At 46.9% G+C, this 18,569-nt stretch overlaps 1 protein-coding gene across 1 annotated transcript; it reads left to right on the top strand.

Annotated features, from left to right (window-relative positions):
- Positions 1-2,643: 2,643 nt before the first annotated feature.
- On the top strand, positions 2,644-17,282 carry LOC144596389 (gamma-crystallin S-1-like). Its single transcript, XM_078404637.1, has 6 exons — positions 2,644-2,695; positions 7,726-7,813; positions 11,181-11,266; positions 12,752-12,801; positions 14,604-14,846; positions 17,007-17,282. The coding sequence occupies exons 1-6, from the start codon at positions 2,644-2,646 to the stop codon at positions 17,280-17,282; spliced, it is 795 nt and encodes a 264-aa protein (XP_078260763.1).
- Positions 17,283-18,569: the final 1,287 nt, after the last annotated feature.

Consider the following 18,569-nt stretch of genomic DNA (forward strand, 5'->3'; position numbering starts at 1 on the left):
CCTTCGAGCCAGCACCGCCATTCAATGCGATCATGGCTGATCACTCTCAATCAGTACCCCGTTCCTGCCTTCTCCCCATACCCCCTCACTCCGCTATCCTTAAGAGCTCTATCCAGCTCTCTCTTGAAAGCATCCAACGAACTGGCCTCCACTGCCTTCTGAGGCAGAGAATTCCACACCTTCACCACCCTCTGACTGAAAAAGTTCTTCCTCATCTCCGTTCTAAATGGCCTACCCCTTATTCTCAAACTGTGGCCCCTTGTTCTGGACTCCCCCAACATTGGGAACATGTTATCTGCCTCTAATGTGTCCAATCCCCTAATTATCTTATATGTTTCAATAAGATCCCCCCTCATCCTTCTAAATTCCAGTGTATACAAGCCCAATCGCTCCAGCCTTTCAACATACGACAGTCCCGCCATTCCGGGAATTAACCTAGTGAACCTACGCTGCACGCCCTCCATAGCAAGAATATCCTTCCTCAAATTTGGAGACCAAAACTGCACACAGTACTCCAGGTGCGGTCTCACCAGGGCCCGGTACAACTGTAGAAGGACCTCTTTGCTCCTATACTCAACTCCTCTTGTTACGAAGGCCAACATTCCATTGGCTTTCTTCACTGCCTGCTGAACCTGCATGCTTCCTTTCATTGACTGATGCACTAGGACACCCAGATCTCATTGAACTCCCCCTCCTCCTAACTTGACACCATTCAGATAATAATCTGCCTTTCTATTCTTACTTCCAAAGTGAATAACCTCACACTTATCTACATTAAACTGCATCTGCCATGTATCCGCCCATTCACACAACCTGTCCAAGTCACCCTGCAGCCTTATTGCATCTTCTTCACAATTCACACTACCCCCCAACTTAGTATCATCTGCAAATTTGCTAATGGTACTTTTAATCCCTTCGTCTAAGTCATTAATGTATATCGTAAATAGCTGGGGTCCCAGCACCGAACCTTGCGGTACCCCACTGGTCACTGCCTGCCATTCCGAAAGGGACCCATTTATCTCCACTCCCCATTCTGACAATTTCGTGAAGTGACTTCACAAGAATATAGCCACATAATGTTTGACAAACAATAGGTAATTCCACTTATGTTGAGCCCAATGTACACAACAAAAGACCTAAGCCAGCTTGAATCAGTGCCTGTGATCCTGGGAGGGGCTGAGTTTTCAAAGGTGGATTGAGCTAGAAAGATCAATAGCAGGGATTATTTAATCTTCAGTTAACATAGTAATGTATTAAAACAGAAATACCTTGTCTTACCAAGGGTGGTGAATCCCTGGAGATCTCAAATCCACAGAGTTGTTAAGGGCGGTCACGGTGGCGCAGCGGTAGAGTTGCTGCCTTACAGCGAATGCAGCGCCGGAGACCCGGGTTCCATCCCGACTACAGGTGCTGCCTGTATGGAGTTTGTACGTTCTCCCCGTGACCTGCCTGGATTTTCTCCGAGATCTTCGGTTTCCTCCCACACTCCAAAGACTTCCGCACTGTATCTCTAAACTAAACTAAATGAAGCTATTTAAAGATGAGGAGGTCTAACGTTTGGTAGATTAGGGAATTTTTTTTAGATTTAGATTTAGAGATACAGCGCAGAAACAGGCCCTTCGGCCCACCGGGTCCGCACCGACCAGCGATCCCCGCACACTAACACTATCCTACACACACTAGGGACAATTTTTATATTTACCAAGCCAATTAACCTACAAACCTGTACGTCTTTGGAGTGTGGGAGGAAACCGAAGATCTCGGAGAAAACCCACGCAGGTCACGGGGAGAACGTACGAACTCCGTACAGACAGCGCCCATAGTCGGGATCGAACCTGAGTCTCTGGCGCTGCATTTGGTGTAAGGCAGCAACTCTACCGCTGCGCCACCGTGCCGAATTCTGAGGTTTACAGACTTGGCACAGAGCATGACTTGCGTCCAAGATCAGATCAACCATAATCATATTGAATGGTGAGTCACGTGGCCTAGACCTGTCCCTACTTTCTTGTGTTCTTATGCTCCCAATCAATGTAAGGAGATACACTCAACACACGAATGCATACTCTGTTAATAAATGACTATACATACTTGCTGTAGTTTACGTTGGATTTCTTGCTTGAAATAAGAGATTTTGGAAATAAATTGTGTTTACCTATCAGCTCATTTTATATATATAGTGTTAACTTACACTCTGGTGAAAACAATAGCTAAAGTCTCAACATATTTGATATTTTGTTTTCCTCATCTTTGGCTTTTGAAGGGTGAAAACGCACACCTCCAGATTCAGGGACAGTTTCTTCCCAGCTGTTATCAGGCAACTGAATCATCCTACCACAACCAGAGAGCAGTGCTGAACTACAGTATCTCTTTGGTGACCCTCGGACTATCCTTGCTTGGTCTTTGCTGGCTTTACCTTGCACTAATCATGTATCTATACACTGTAAATTGATTGTTTGGAATCCTGTATTGTCTTTCCGCTGATTGGTTAGCGTGCAACAAAAGCTTTTCACTGTACCTCGGTACACGTGACAATAAACTAAACTGATCTTGAAGTAGTGACAAGCGTGACTTTTTTTCCAATATGAGCTGAGAACACTTCACTTCCTGGGCGTCAAGCAAAGAGAAACAAAATCTTGGCGGCACATGACGGTCTGTGATAGCAGCCCCAGAAGAAGTAGAAACAGCAGTAACGGAAGTAGGAACCAGTTCCTCAGCTCTCCACATTGTTTCCCTCTTGAAGTCACACCTACCCTAGCCAGCAATGGGCCCACCAGGGCATCGCCCTGCCTGCAGTCATTTGTGGCTGGTCTTGATTAGTCCTGGAACTGCAGATGCTGGTTTACACTGAAGGTAGGCACAAAATGCTGGAGTAACTCAGCGGGACAGGCACCATCTCTGGAGAGAAGGAATGGGTGATGTTTCCGGTCGAGACCCTTCTTCAAACAGGTCCTGGTCTTTTCTTGCCTCTAGGATCAACATGTAAAGGCCATGCTGAATTGGTGTTTGAAGTGACGGGCGATTTATTAAACCCAAGCTGAACTGTCAAGTTTGATGTTGGTAAAGTTTTATATCCTCAGATGACAAGATTACTCAGAAACGTGATGAACAGTGATGAGATTTTGCGCCGAGACTTGATTAACAATAAAACAAAGTCTATATTACAGAATGGAACTTGTTGTAATATATAAGACAAGGGGGATGTTGTGATATTGCTGGGACTACTTTGTGTATCCAAGGACTACTTTGTATGGCTGTGTATATAAGTGATGGGTGTGATTAGGCGGTCACTCTGGATGCAGGTGGCCACGGAATAAACAGCCTGGAGTTGAGCTCCAGCAATGTAACCTTATATACACGTGTACTTGTGGTCCGTCCAGGGTCACTAAAGGTACAACAGGTACCGGACCACGAAGTACAACATGGTGGCAGCGGCTTGGTGTTTCGCCTAGGGAGGGAATGAAGCATGCCCGAGCAGAAAAGGTTAAAAAAAATAATTAAATTTAAAAAAAGAGCCCTGAAGGGAAACAAAACGAAAGAAAAGTTTCCAGCTCGGTACGGGACGTTTGGAGTGCATCCCGACAGGGCCAGTGTGAGTTGGTATAGTTACCTGCTCAGTAGTCGGCGCCGAGTTGCCGACGTGACGCTGCAAGCTGCTGGGGGCGGTGCGTGTAGGCCCACGTCGCGCCCCAGCACCTGTGTAGGCCCGAGATTAGAAGCCTGCGACTGCTTCGCGGGGGAGAGACCGGGAGAGCCGACACACACGGAGATGTGCGGTGACCGGGGAAGACCGGGAGACCCGACACACACGGAGATGTGCGGTGACCGGGGAAGACCGACACCCATGGAGGTGTGCGGTGACCGGGGAAGACCGACACCCACGGAGGTGTGCGGTGACCGGGGGAGGCTGACACCCACGGAGGTGTGCGGCGACCGGGAGAGCCCCGGAGGGACCGACCACCCGCGTAGTGCGGCGGCCGGTAAGGCCGAGGCACTACATACTTACCCAGGCGCGTCGACCGTAGAGTCGGGACGGCTCTGGGCCCGAGGCAGCGGCAGCGCGTTGGAATTGCGCGGCAGCTGCCGGGAGCACCTGTGGGCGGGGCCGGGGAGCACCTGTGGGCGGGGCCAGCGGCAGCGCGTTCGAAAAGTTGAGTGACAGCTGCCGGGGATCACCTGTGGGCGGGGCCAGAGCGCACTACAGCGGAGGCGCGATCGCACCGCGATTACAGCAATGCCAGCCCAGCAGTGGGAGCCCAGCAGTGCCAGCCCAGCAGTGCCAGCCCAGCAGTGGGAGCCCAGCAGTGGGAGCCCAGCAGTGCCAGCCCAGCAGTGGCAGGCAAATCATGGTGGTGGAGCATCTAGAGCCTACACTACGTTTGATCTACACAGCACGTCTTCTTGAGGGGAAGATATGGAACAAAATGAATATTTTGTGTTTAATGATCTGTGTAGTGATCTGTGTAATGAAAGCTTAATGTATTATATTTGATGCTTTTGTATAAATGTATATATCTGTGGAGTGACCACACGGAGTGAGTGACCACACGGAGTGAGTGACCGCACGGAGTGAGTGACCACACAGAGTGAGTGACCACCCGAAGTGAGTGACCACACAGAGTGAGTGACCGCACGGAGTGAGTGACCACACGGAGTGAGTGACCACACAGAGTGAGTGACCGCACGGAGTGAGTGACCACACGGAGTGAGTGACCACACAGAGTGAGTGACCGCACGGAGTGAGTGACCACACAGAGTGAGTGACCGCACGGAGTGAGTGACCACACGGAGTGAGTGACCACCCGGAGTGAGTGACCGCACGGAGTGAGTGACCACACAGAGTGAGTGACCACACAGAGATGAGTGAAATTCCGCAGAGGAGTGACCACCATGATGGCGAAAAAAGCAATTGTGTTTAATTGTGTTTAGTTGTGTAATTGGTTTTGTTTGCAAATAGCAATGGTGTTTTGGTTTTGTTTGTTAAATATATTTTAGCCCTCGAATGGTAAAGAAAACAATTTTATATAAGACAAGGGGGATGTTGTAATATATAAGACAAGGGGGATGTTGTGATATTGCTGGGACTACTTTGTGTATCCAAGAACTACTTTGTATGGCTGTGTATATAAGTGATGGGTGTGATTAGGCGGTCACTCTGGATGCAGGTGGCCATGGAATAAACAGCCTGGAGAGGAGCTCCAGCAATGTAACCTTATATACACGTGTACTTGTGGTCCGTCCAGGGTCACTAAAGGTACAACAGGTACCGGACCACGAAGTACAACAGAACTCAGAAAGACTTGATTAGGTCACAAACAGAATGAGATGATTATCCACAAGTCTGCACTGCTAGGGAGCAAACTGATGAAGATGCAGGTGGATGCTCCATTGGTGTCCAGTTCTGTAGCCTGACTGGACGACCACAATATGTCAGGCTACAGAACTGTGTCTCGGACATGGTGGTGAGCAACACAGAGGCCCCATAGGGGCCGGTCCTCTCTCCCCTCCTGTTCACCATCTACACCTCGGACTTCAGATATCACTCGGACCTACAGAAGTTTTCGGATGACTCGGTGGAGTATCCTGGACAATACAGCTCACCCCCTCCATGACACACTGGTCAACCTGAGGAGCACCTTCAGCAACAGACTGGTCCCACCAAGATGCAGCACAGAACGAACGCCACAGGAGATCCTTCTTCCCTGTGGCTATCAAACTGTACAACTCCTCCCCCTTCTGTCGTGGGGGAGACTGACTCCCCCCCCCCCTCCCCAATCTTTGGACACCCTCAATCCTTTCCACTTGTCACTTTAATTTCATGTTTCTTGTATCTTGTTGTGTTTATGACTGTTGGCAGATCAATTTCCCTCCTGGGATAAATAGAGTTCTATTGTATCGTATTGTATCGTATCATATCGTTAACAGTAGTTAAATCCCTGTTAAATGACGGGTGCAGACATAATCAGTGAAATTCCAGTTAGGCTTTGTGTGCGGATTCCTGTCACCACATTAGCTCTTTCCACATACCTATTCACTAATTATTGGCACTCACTATTGTTCACCCCACACCAGGCACTGGCAGAGATATTTGCATCACCTTGATCATGGTGAAACACAGGAAGACACAAGGAAAGGACAAAGTTGTGTCTTTATTTAAGAATGGCTGGAAGGGGTGGCCAAGGAACAAGAGAACATCTCACACCAGAGTGGGTAAATCATTCGAGTGGTTTTTGGGAGTGAGGATTCACATATATTTGGAAAGGCAAGGCTGATCAAGGAGAACCAGCAGGGCTTTGTGCAGCCATGGGAAACCGTGTCTCACAAATTTGATTGAGTTTTCTGAAGAGGCGGCTCAGAAGATTGCCATGGGCAGAGTGGTAGACGCTGCCCACATGAAGGCACGAGGGACTGAAGATGCTGGTTTAAAAACCAGTTTTCTCCCTCCTACTAAGAGATCAATCTGAAGAAGGGTCATGACGAAGATCTTTGTGTCTTCTCTCTCCACAGGTAAGGTTCTGGGGGACTGGAGAGCAGTTAATGTTGTTCTTTTATTTAAGAAAGGAAGTAGAGGGAATCCAGGGAATTGTAGGCTGGCGAGCCCCCTGTCAGGGGTTGGGAACCAACAGACTGGCTGAGTAGCTGCTGAAAATGGGGCTTAACACTCCCCTGTGTGCCTGGGTCCTGGACTTTCTCACCGCCAGGCCCCAAGTGGTCAGGATGGGGGAACACACATCTAGCTCCCTCACCCTGAACATAGGATCCCCCCAGGGTTGCGTCCTTAGCCCCATACTGTATTCCCTGTACACACATGACTGTGTGGCCAGGTTCAGCTCCAACTCCATCATCACGTTTGCTGATGACACTGTGGTGGTGGGCCGGATCTCCGACAACGATGAGAAGGCCTACCGGGAGGAGGTGGCTGATCTGGCACTCTGGTGTCAGGACAACAGCCTCCTCTTGAATGTCACTAAAACTAAGGAGCTGATTATAGACTTTAGAAGGGCTCAACATCCAAGGACGTACACGCCACTGGAAATAAATGGGATTACTGTGGATAGGGTGAGCAGCTTTAAATACCTGGGAGTCCACATCACAGAGGATCAGACATGGACAACACACATTGCCGCACTGGTGAGTAAGGCAAGGCAGCGCCTTTACCACCTCAGACAGTTGAGGAAATTCAGAGTGTCTCTGAGGATCCTTCATTGCTTCTACTCTGGGGCTGTAGAGAGCATCTTGTCCGGGAAAATCACAATCTGGTTTGGGAACAGCTCTGCCCAGGACAGGAAGGCTCTGCAGAGAGTAGTGCATTTGGCAGAACGCACCATGGGAACTACACTCGTCCCCCTGCAGGACCTATACATCAGGAGGTGCAGATCCAGAGCCAGCAACATTATGAGGGACCCCTGCCACCCCAGCAACGGACTGTTCCAGCTGCTACGGTCAGGCAAACGCCTCCGCTGTCATGCTGTGAAAACGGAGAGGATGAGACGGAGTTTCTTCCCACAGGCCATCAGGACTGTTAACTCTCATATCACCAGGGACTAAATTTTGACTAAATTTTGTCTTTTCTGTATTAACTTTAATTTATATGCTGTAACAGTAATTCTTTTTTGTGCACAATCCGCAGGCATTGCCACTTTCATTTCACTGCACATCGTGTATGTGTATGTGACAATTAAACTTGACTTGACTGCTCTGGACTAAGCTTGCTTCCCCCATTCCCAGCAATTATGCTGAAAAATCAGATCCCAGATTTGTACTCTTCATTATTTCAGCAAAAAGAAAGTTACAGGGAAGATACTTTAAATTTAAGGTAAGTTGTATTTTTTTGTATTAATTGGATTAGTTAAAGAAACATATTAACTAATATATTTAGAAACTTAGGAAACAGATGCAGGAGTAGGCCACTCAGTCCTTCGAGCCAGCACCGCCATTCAATATGATCACGGCTGATCATTAAGAATCAGTACCCCGTTCCTGCTTTCCCCCCATATCCCTTGATTTTGTTAACCCTAAGAGCTATATGAACTATATCTAAATATTCATGACCTTATATAATAATAAATACATTTATAAATATATAAATTTAATAATAATAAATTTAAATGTATTTTATTGTTTAATAGATAATTCTAATATGCAAGTAGACAAAAATTACTTTAGCAATTAAGATTTTAAATAAGAATTATAGTGGAATGATTAATTTGCAATAGTTTGAATACATTTCAATATTTGTCAAAGGTATCACAAAATGCTGGAGTAACTCAGCGGGTCAGGCAGCATCTCAGGAGAGAGGGAATGGGTGACGTTTCAGGTCAAGACCCTTCTTCAGATTTGTCAAATATTATCATATCATATCATCATATATATACAGCCGGAAACAGGCCTTTTCGGCCCTCCAAGTCCGTGCCGCCCAGCGATCCCCGTACATTAACACTATCCTACACCCACTAGGGACAATTTAAAAAAAAACATTTACCCAGCCAATTAACCTACATACCTGTACGTCTTTGGAGTGTGGGAGGAAACCGAAGATCTCGGAGAAAACCCACGCAGGTCACGGGGAGAACGTACAAACTCCTTACAGTGCAGCACCCGTAGTCAGGATCGAACCTGAGTCTCCGGCGCTGCATTCGCTGTAAAGCAACAACTCTACCGCTGTGCTACCGTGCCGCCCAAAAAATATTCAATATTTTTTCAAATCATTTGTCAAATATTCAATATTTGTCAAAGTCGGGGACATTTTTAAAGGCTGTTGACATTTTTGACAGCCATTAAAAATGGGTGAACTGTCTGATAACCAATCTTTTGGGGTGGGAATGGCTATCAGCGAAAGGGCCGTGCAGTACTGGGCCGGGCTGATCATGGACTGGTTTCGAGGACTAGTTTGCGTTAGCAGAGCAGGTACGCGCATGCATGTGGTGGCAGTCCTCTAAGTGGGTGCGATTGATGCGGCCGGTATCTCAGAAGCCCAAGGAAACCCTGCACCTATTTTCTATGTTTCTATGAAAGATTGGAAAGACTGGGCTTGTATTCACTGGAGTTTAGAAGGATGAGAGGGGATCTTATAGAGACGTATAAAATTATAGAAGGACTGGGCAAGCTAGATGCAGGAAAAATGTTCCCAATGTTGGGGGAGTCCAGAACCAGGGGCCACACAGTCCAAGAATAAAGGGGGACTGAATAAATGCACCCAGAGAGTTGTGAATTTGTGAATTTGTGGAATTCTCTGCCACAGAAGGCAGTGGAGGTCAATTCACTGGATGCATTTAAAAGAGAGTTAGATAGAGCTCGAGGGGCTAGTGGAATTAAGGGATATGGGGAGAAGGCAGGCACGGGTTACTGATTGTGGATGATCAGCCATGATCACAATAAATGGCGGTGCTGGCTCGAAGGGCCGAATGGCCTCCTCCTGCACCTATTTCCTATGTTTCTATGTAAATGGGATTTGCCATTTCCCCAACTACTCATCCCAATGTCTAGAGATGCACCATAGAAAGCACATCACAGCTTGCTTTGGTAACTACTTGCCTGAGATGGCAAGGAACTGTAGAGAGTTGTGGACGTAGACTGGTCTGCCACACAGACCAACATTCCCAACCATCGGCTTCACATCTTGCTGCCTCAGAAAAGCAGTCAACATCATCAATGACCACGCTCATCGTGGGCATCCATTCTTCCTCCCTCTCCAGAAGTTACCATGACTTGAAATGGTGGCGCAGCGGTAGAGTTGCTGCCTTACAGCGGATGCAGCGCCGGAGACCCGGGTTCCATCCCGACTACGGAGTTTGTACGTTCTCCCCGTGACCGGCGTGGGTTTTCTCCGAGATCTTCGGTTTCCTCCCACACTCCAAAGACGTGCAGGTTTGTAGGTTAATTGGCTTGGTAAATGTTTTTTAAAAATTGTCCTTAGTGGGTGTAGGATGGTGTTAATGTGCGGGTCGGTGCGGTGTGGGCCGAAAGGGCTGTTTCCACTCTGTATCTCTAAACTAAAAATGAAACCACATCTACCAGATTCAGGAGCTGCTTCTTGCGAGGATGTTGTCTCAATATTCCAACTCCTCATAAGGTGGACCTTGGACATTTCCTCTGGAACTGTTGCATGATAATGCTGTATTACTACATTCTGTACTCATGTCTAGTATGATTTGAGTTGACTGGATAGCATGGAGCAGAAGCTTTTCACTGTGCCACATGACAATAATAATAATAATAATATAATAATAATAATAATAATAATAATAATAATAATAATAATAATAATAATAATAATAATAATAATAATAATAATAATAATAATAATAATAATAATAATAATAATAATAATAATAATAATAATAATAATAATAATAATAATAATAATAATAATAATAATAATAATAATATATTCCTTTATTTGTCCCACACTGGGGAGATTTGCAGTATTACAGCAGCAAAGTGGATAGCAAGAGACATTCATCATAAATAAAAATAAAGATAAGGATAATTGTCATCATTTACTGTGTTTTCCTTTACTGTTACTGTTGACTGGTCTGTTGACTGGTCTGCTGGGAGCAGTGCTGGTTGTGCAGTCTCACAGCAGAGGGAAGGAAGGACTTCCTATATCTCTCCTTCACGCACTTGGGGTGAAGGAGTCTGTCACTGAAGGAGCTACTCAGTGCAGTGACAGTGGCCTGCATGGGGTGGGAGTCGTTGTCCAGCAGCAATGTTAGCTTTGCCATCATCCTCCTCTCTCCCACCACCTGCACTGAGTCGAGGGGGCAACCCAGGACAGAGCTGGCCTTCCTGACCAGCTTGTCGAGTCTCTTCTCTTCCGCCGCTGAGATGCTGCTGCTCCAGCAGACCACTCCATAGAAAATGGCCGATGCAACCACCGTGTTGTAGAAGGTCCTTAGGAGTGCCCCCTGCACTCCAAACGACCTGAGTCTCCTTAGCAGTTAAAGTCTGCTCTGGCATTTTCTGTATAGCGCATTGGTATTTTCGGTCCAGTCAAGTTTATAACACCCAGGTACTTATAAGAGTCCACTCTCCTGATGTCCATTCCCTGGATGTTCACCGGTGTCGGGGGGACCTGGGTGCGCCTGTGGAAATCCACCACCATCTCCCTGGTTTTCCCGGCTATTGGTATTGTATAAACCAATACCACCAGCAATGCTGTGCAACACTGCTGTCGTTACCAGATGGAAAATGTTGAAAGTTAACAAGACTCTTGGTCCACACCACATCCTGGGGACATCACTGACCAGAAACCCCGTGAATACCACAGGTACATGAGCTGCATGGAGGCTGTGTTCCTTGCAGCAAGTGATTTACCGTAAGGGCAGCGTGGTGGCGCAGCGGTACAGTTGCTGCCTTTCAGCACTTACAGCGCCGGAGTCCCGGGTTCGATCTTGACTATGGGTGCTGGCTGTAGGAAGTTTCTACGTTCTTCCCGTGACCTGCGTGGGTTTTCTCCGAGATCCACGGTTTCCTCCCACACTCCAAAGACGTACAGGTTTGAAAGTTAATTGGCTTGGGTAAATTGTCCCTAGTGTGTATAGGATAGTGTTAATGTGCGGGGATCGCTGGTCGGTGCGGACCCGGTGGGCCGATGGGCCTGTTTCCGCGCTGTATCTCTAAACTAAAGTAAACTAAACCTCCTGACACCCCAAAGCCTTTCCATCTTCTACAAGGCACAAGTCAGGTTGGTGAGGGAGCAGTGGATGCAGATCCAGCAACGCACAAGATGCTCAGCATTACATTTGATGAAAAGGTTGAGTGACACAAACTATCACCTCAGCTTCACCACCTGCCCACAATAGCTGCAGTGTGTTCTAGAAACATAGAAACATGGACAACAGGTGCAGGAGGAGGCCATTTGGCCCTTCGACCAGCACCGCCATTCATTGTGATCATGGCTGATCATCCACAATCAGTAACCCGTGCCTGCCTTCTCCCCATATCCCTTGATTCCACTAGCCCCTAGAGCTCTATCTAGCTCTCTTTTAAATTCATCCAGTGAATTGGCCTCCACTGCCCTCTGTGGCAGAGAATTCCACAAATTCACAACTCTCTGGGTGAAAAAGTTTCTTCTCACCTCAGTTTTAAATGGCCTCCCCTTTATTCTTAGACTGTGGCCCCTGGTTCTGGACTCCCCCAACATTGGGAACATTTTTCCTGCATCTAGCTTGTCCAGTCCTTTTATCATTTTATACGTTCTATCTACAAAATGTACTGTAGTTAATACTTTGACAGCACCTTATAACCTCATTAACTCTGCCACCAGAAAGAACAAGAAGCAACTGCCATGCAAACATCATCACCTCCATTTTCCTCTCCAAGTCCCATAAACACCCTGACCCTAAATGCATGGTCAAAATGCACCACTGGTTGAACTTCTGTAACTCCCTCCCAACTCCCTCCCAGCAGCACCGTGGGAGTATCTTCATCAAAAGGGCTGATGTGACCCGAAACGTCACCCATTCCTTCTCTCCAGAGATGCTGCCTGACCCACTGAGTTACTCCAGCATTTTGTGATACCTTTGATTTGTACCAGCATCTGCAGTTATTTTCCTACACAATACTCCAAATGAAGCCAAACCAAAGTCCTGTAAAGTTAGAATATGACTTCCTGACTCTGATACTCAAGGCCCCGGACATTGAAGGCAACCGTACCATGTGCCTTCTTTACCACTCCATGTACTTGTGTTGACACTTTCAGGCAGCTAAGGAATTGGACCCCATGATCCTTGTATTGAACAATGCTGTTAAGGGTCCTGTCATGAACTTTCTTGTCATTCAATCTCTCTCTTGGAGAATCGAGTGGGTTAAATACAGATAGGGAGCACAGGAAATTGAAGTCACATTTCATTTGCCTCTCCAGGCTGAGTTCTTTGATGAAACAACTGAGAAGGTTGATCAGTGGGGTACAGCTGATGATCTTTTTCTATGGCCCCCCTCGGTCATGGCTGACCATGGGTGATGCATCCTGGGTGTTGGCTGCTTGCTCCACACCTCGGCTAGAGCAGTGTGGATGTGTGGGTCGGATGCAAGCCTGGGCGATGTCATATTCCCGGAATGGCGGGACTATCATATGTTGAAAGACTGGAGCGACTAGGCTTGTATACACTGGAATTTAGAAGGATGAGAGGAGATCTTATCGAAACGTATAAGATTATTAAGGGTTTGGACACGTTAGAGGCAGGAAACATGTTCCCAATGTTGGGGGAGTCCAGAACCAGGGGCCACAGTTTAAGAATAAGGGATAGGCCATTTAGAATGGAGATGAGGAAAACCTTTTTCAGTCAGAGAGTTGTGAATCTGTGGAATTCTCTGCCTCAGAAGGCAGTGGAGGCCAATTCTCTGAATGCATTCAAGAGAGAGCTAGATAGAGCTCTTAAGGATAGTGGAGTCAGGGGGTATGGGGAGAAGGCAGGAACGGGGTACTGATTGAGAATGATCAGCCATGATCACATTGAATGGCGGTGCTGGCTCGAAGGGCTGAATGGCCTCCTCCTGCACCTATTGTCCACGGTCTATATGAAGGACAGGCTGTTGCCCGTGCAGCACGTTCCCCCTCTCCACATCGCTGATCGATCCAAAGGACCAGCAGAGCCGTTACAGTTTGGCACCAGCACCATCACAGGAGCTGCCAGAATGAGGTTGTAGACAATGACCAACTGCCTTAGGGACTCCCACTCCGGATTTTCTTGAGGTTTACTCCTGGAGCCTTTTCCCTGACTGGATATGGCCACAAGGCAGTGGAGGTTTTAGATCAGAGTTGTCTCTCTCCTAGATGGACTGCCTTCCCAGGCTGGCAAGCCTCATCTGCCCGAGACTCATGGGGGTGGGAGTGTCTACCTTCCCGTCTATAGCACCTGCCCACTGCAGCCTTCGTCCGCCTTCCCAGCTGCTGTGACGCTCCACTAAAGTCAGCCGTCGTCCTCCGCCTGTTCCAACGTTGAGGTCTTGGTTGGATCGCTCTTTGTCAGGGACCTCCCCCTTGACCTTACCGCCATGGGTGACCCCACCAGGAGCATATCTCCAGACGGCATCGCTCTCAGGATCTCAGGACCACACGAGCTTCTCCACCACCACAAGGTGACAATCCACGGAGAATCGATGGGTGGATGGATGGGTGGGCGTTCAATAGGCCTTGGCAATTTTGTAAAGTCGATCCACAATTTCGCCAGTTTGTGAGAGAGAATGACAATGGCTACTTCAAACTCAGTATGTTATAGAGCTGTGACTGTTCCTGAACTGCTTTGTTTAAAGAACAATCAAAGTGGATAAGAAAGCAAAATTGAACAAACCCATGAGGCAGCATTATCTTTCTGGTGTTTTTCTACAATAAGTGTAAAAAAGGATGGTGTTGCTTTTTGCAGATGTTGGAAGCTGAGTCATCAGAGTAATAAGAATAACCCAACAGAGCCCCTCCCCCCCCACCAGCATATAAATACCCCTCGTGTGGAGCACTGAAGCATTCAGTTGAGTACAGAACGAACTGAGTTCAAAATGGGAAAGGCAAGTTCAGCTCAGGATTTAAAGTGTTTTGAATTCTTTACTGAATACAGTACCTCTGTGTTTGAGCAATTAATAACTTGCAGACATGTACCTCCCCACAGATCATCTTCTACGAGGACAGGAACTTCCAGGGCCGGCACTATGAGTGCAGCACCGACTGTGCTGATCTGTCCTCTTACTTCAGCCGCTGTAACTCCATCCGTGTGGACAGTGACTGGTGGGTGGCGTACGAAAAACCCAACTACATGGGGTACCAGTATGTCCTGAACAGGGGGGAGTATCCTGACTACCAGCGCTGGATGGGATTCAACGACAACATCAGGTCCTGTCGCACCTACCCCCACGTGAGTAAAACCTCATGACTAGACTTCTGGAAAAAGCAGAATATTTCTAGCAACTGTGGTGCTTGGGGCCACTTGCCATGAGCTCTATGCTGCTTATCACTCATTGAGGCACTCCATCAGTTGCACTGCGTTCTTGCAATGACTCCAGTTTCGTCCCTGTGAAATGGGATTTAACTATTGTGCTATTTATGAACTGTTTTGTACATGTACGCATCTATTGAGAAGGGGATTCATTTATAATATTTCGAACTGAAAGGTAATTTGTCAGCGAGAACATTGAGAGGCTCAGAAATTGAACTGATGTCTTCCTTGGATCTAATTTAATAGGTGAAGCAAAGGGACATTTTCCTTAAACGTTACATAGAAACATAGAAACATAGAAAATAGATGCAGGAGTAGGCCATTCGGCCCTTCGAGCCTGCACCGCCATTCAATATGATCATGGCTGATCATCCAGCTCAGTATCCTGTACCTGCCTTCTCTCCATACCCCCTGATCCCTTTAGCCACAAGGGCCACATCTAACTCCCTCTTAAATATAGCCAATGAACTAAGCCTCAACTACCTTCTGTGGCAGAGAATTCCACAGGTTCACCCCTCTCTGTGTCTGAAATCTCCGTTCCTTGTCTGAAATCTCAGTTCCAATAACATTTGACCCAAAGATAGACACAAAATGCTGGAGTAGCCCAGCAGCTCATTTATCATCTCTGGAGAAAAGGAATAGGTGACGTTTCAGGTCGAGACCCTTCTTCAGCTCTTATTTCTCTACAGAGATGCTGAATGATCCGTTGAGTGACACCAGCTTTTTGTGTCTACCTTCGGTTTAAACCTGCATCTGCAGATCCTTCCTACACATTTGACCCAACTTTGTTTTACTTAGAGTCATAGAGTCATAGAGTGATACAGTGTGGAAACAGGCCCTTCGGCCCAACTCACCCACACCGGCCAACAATGTCCCAGCTACCCTAGTCCCACCTGCCTGGGCTTGGTCCATAACCCTCCAAACCTGTCCTATCCATGTACCTGTCCAACTGTTTCTTAAATGATGGGATAGTCCCAGCCTCAACGACCTCCTCTGGCAGCTTGTTCCATACACCCACCACCCTCTGAGTGAAAAAGTTACCCCTCGGATTCCTATTAAATCTTTTCCCCTTCACCTTGAACCTATTTCCTCTGGTCCTCGATTCCCCTAAACTGGGTAAAAGACTCTGTGCATCTACCCGATCTATTCCTCTCATGATTTTGTATACAACTTGTTGGACAAAATACAATCAGCACACCTCTATCCCAAATTGAGTCTGAAGAAGGGTCTCGACCCGAAATGTCACCCATTCCCTCTCTCCTAGATGCTGCCTGACCTGCTGAGTTACTCCAGCATTTTGTGATAACCCCTATCCCAAAGATGCTTTTCATCCATCTCATGTCCAGATTTGGAAATGTCACACTGTTCCCTTCAAATGCTGAGTTCACATCCTTGAAGCTTCAAACTAACTTGATGAATTGTCAATAGACAATAGACAATAGACAGTAGGTGCAGGAGCAGGCCATTCGGCCCTTCGAGCCAGCACCGCCATTCAATGTGATCATGGCCGATCATCCACAATCAGTCCTTAAAGGGACCCTCGCCAATAAGGCAGTACAAAACATTTGCTTAAGAAGGAGTCTATTAAATGATTTTAAATTAAGCCCGATAAAAAGATGGAAATGCAGTCAATAGGATCAATGGACACAATGAAATCTTTCTTACCAACGACTCCATCCTATGATGTCTTTGAAACTTTGGTCAAGTAATTTCCCTCTTTGCTATAACATTCAATGGTCAAATAATTTCTTCCCGACCCAGAACACCTTGTAACTTGTATCGGCCCTGAATTTACAGCTACAATCACTTCATCAGTTTCTGTCACAAATTACACAAGCAGTGTGTGATGAATTCAGTCAGCCAACTACATTCACGAAGTTTGAATAAGGGTCTCGACCCAAAGCATCACCCATTCCTTCTCTCCAGAGAGGCTGCCCATCCCGCTGAGTTACTCCACCATTTTGTGTCTATCTTCAAGAGATGATGGAAGGTTGATGTGAAACTGCCCTGTACAAGCACCATCTCAGCAGGAGGTTTTATTTATTCATCAGCACAATTATAATCTTCTTACTGTTACAGAACCGAGGGGGCAACTACAGGATGAAGATTTACGAGAGGCCTGAGTTTGGAGGACAGACGATGGAATTCATGGACGACTGTCCCTCCGTCTACGATCGTTTCCGTTACCGTGACATCCACTCCTGCCAAGTGATGGATGGTTACTGGACCTTCTATGAACAGCCCAACTACAGAGGCCGACAGTACTTCATGAGACCCGGGGAGTACAGGAAATACAATGACTGGGGTGGCTACAACTCCACCATCGGGTCTTTCAGGCGCATGAGGGACTTCTAGATGGTTCTTGGTAACATGATTCTGTCTTTCAGAAATGTTCATAAGAAAAATAAAATCTCAACTGTTGTGTAAAAACTTTTGTGCATATGAATTTTTTAATTTATGTGAAAATCAATAGCTGATGACTGGAAAATTCAGAATTACAATCAATTTTTCTTTGACTTCAGCAAATATTTCAACAATTAAGCCAGATTATAGATCCATGTTTTAATCAAGTTATTGACATTTTATATTCAATAAAAGAGGGCGTCACGGTGGCGCAGCGGTAGAGTTGCTGCCTTACAGCGAATGCAGCGCCAGAGACTCAGGTTCGATCCTGACTACGGGCGCCGTCTGTACGGAGTTTGTACGTTCTCCCCGTGACCTGCGTGGGTTTTCTCCCAGATCTTCGGTTTCCTCCCACACTCCAAAGACGTGCAGGTTTGTAGGTTAATTGGCTGGGCAAATGTAAAAATTGTCCCTAGTGTGTGTAGGATAGTGGTAATGTGCGGGGATCGCTGGGCGGCACGGACCCGGAGGGCCGAAAGGCCTGTTTCTGCGCTGTATCTCTAAAAAAAAATCTCAAATCTAAAAAAGATAGAGGTAAAAATGAAATTTATTTTAATGACTGCTGACGACTATTCCAATGAAGAAAGTCAAAGGCAGCCTTTTTCCACACACTTTAGGTGGGTGCAAGTAAACCTGGAATTAAAATCCTGCACTTCAATTGTGAAGGAAGGATTTGCAAGTGCTGGTTTACACTGAAGACACTCACAACATGAGGGAGTAACTCAGCGGGACAGGCAGCATCTGTGGAGAGAAGGAATGGGTGATATTTCGGGTCGAGACCCTTCTTCAGACTGAAGAAGGGTCTCGACCCGAAACGTCACCCATTCCTTCTCACCAGAGATGCTGCCTGTCCCGCTGAGTTACTCCAGCTTTTTGTGTCTATCTTCACTTAAATTGTGAATTATGGGAAGGATTTAAGTTGCCTTCAGGTCCGGCTACCAATGCAACAGATGTCCGCCAACACGAAATAATATCGATAACACATCAGACAACAGACATTTAGTGGATTCCACTTCCAATACTAGCCCCATTTGAGAGAGAAATGGATGTCTGGCTCAATGTGGAACCGCAACGACCACAACTGATAGAGTTGAACACCTCCGCTCACTCCGCCTTAACCTACCTGATCTCCCGGTGGCTCAGCACTTTAACTTCCCCTCCCATTCCCAATCTGACCTTTCTGTCCTGGGCCTCCTTGATTGTCAGAGTAAGGCCCAGCGCAAATCGGAGGAACAGCAC

The sequence above is a fragment of the Rhinoraja longicauda genome, chromosome 8, assembly GCF_053455715.1.
Source record: "Rhinoraja longicauda isolate Sanriku21f chromosome 8, sRhiLon1.1, whole genome shotgun sequence".
In the NCBI taxonomy this organism is placed as follows: domain Eukaryota; kingdom Metazoa; phylum Chordata; class Chondrichthyes; order Rajiformes; family Arhynchobatidae; genus Rhinoraja; species Rhinoraja longicauda.

Bases quoted from the DNA above. Each gene is read 5' to 3' on its own strand.
- LOC144596389 (XM_078404637.1), top strand. From the start codon at position 2,644: ATGACGGTCTGTGATAGCAGCCCCAGAAGAAGTAGAAACAGCAGTAAC. The intron at 11,267-12,751 runs GTACATGAGCTG...AATGCTGTTAAG, and splicing joins AAACCCCGTGAATACCACAG to GGTCCTGTCATGAACTTTCT. The intron at 14,847-17,006 runs GTGAGTAAAACC...TTACTGTTACAG, and splicing joins CCTGTCGCACCTACCCCCAC to AACCGAGGGGGCAACTACAG.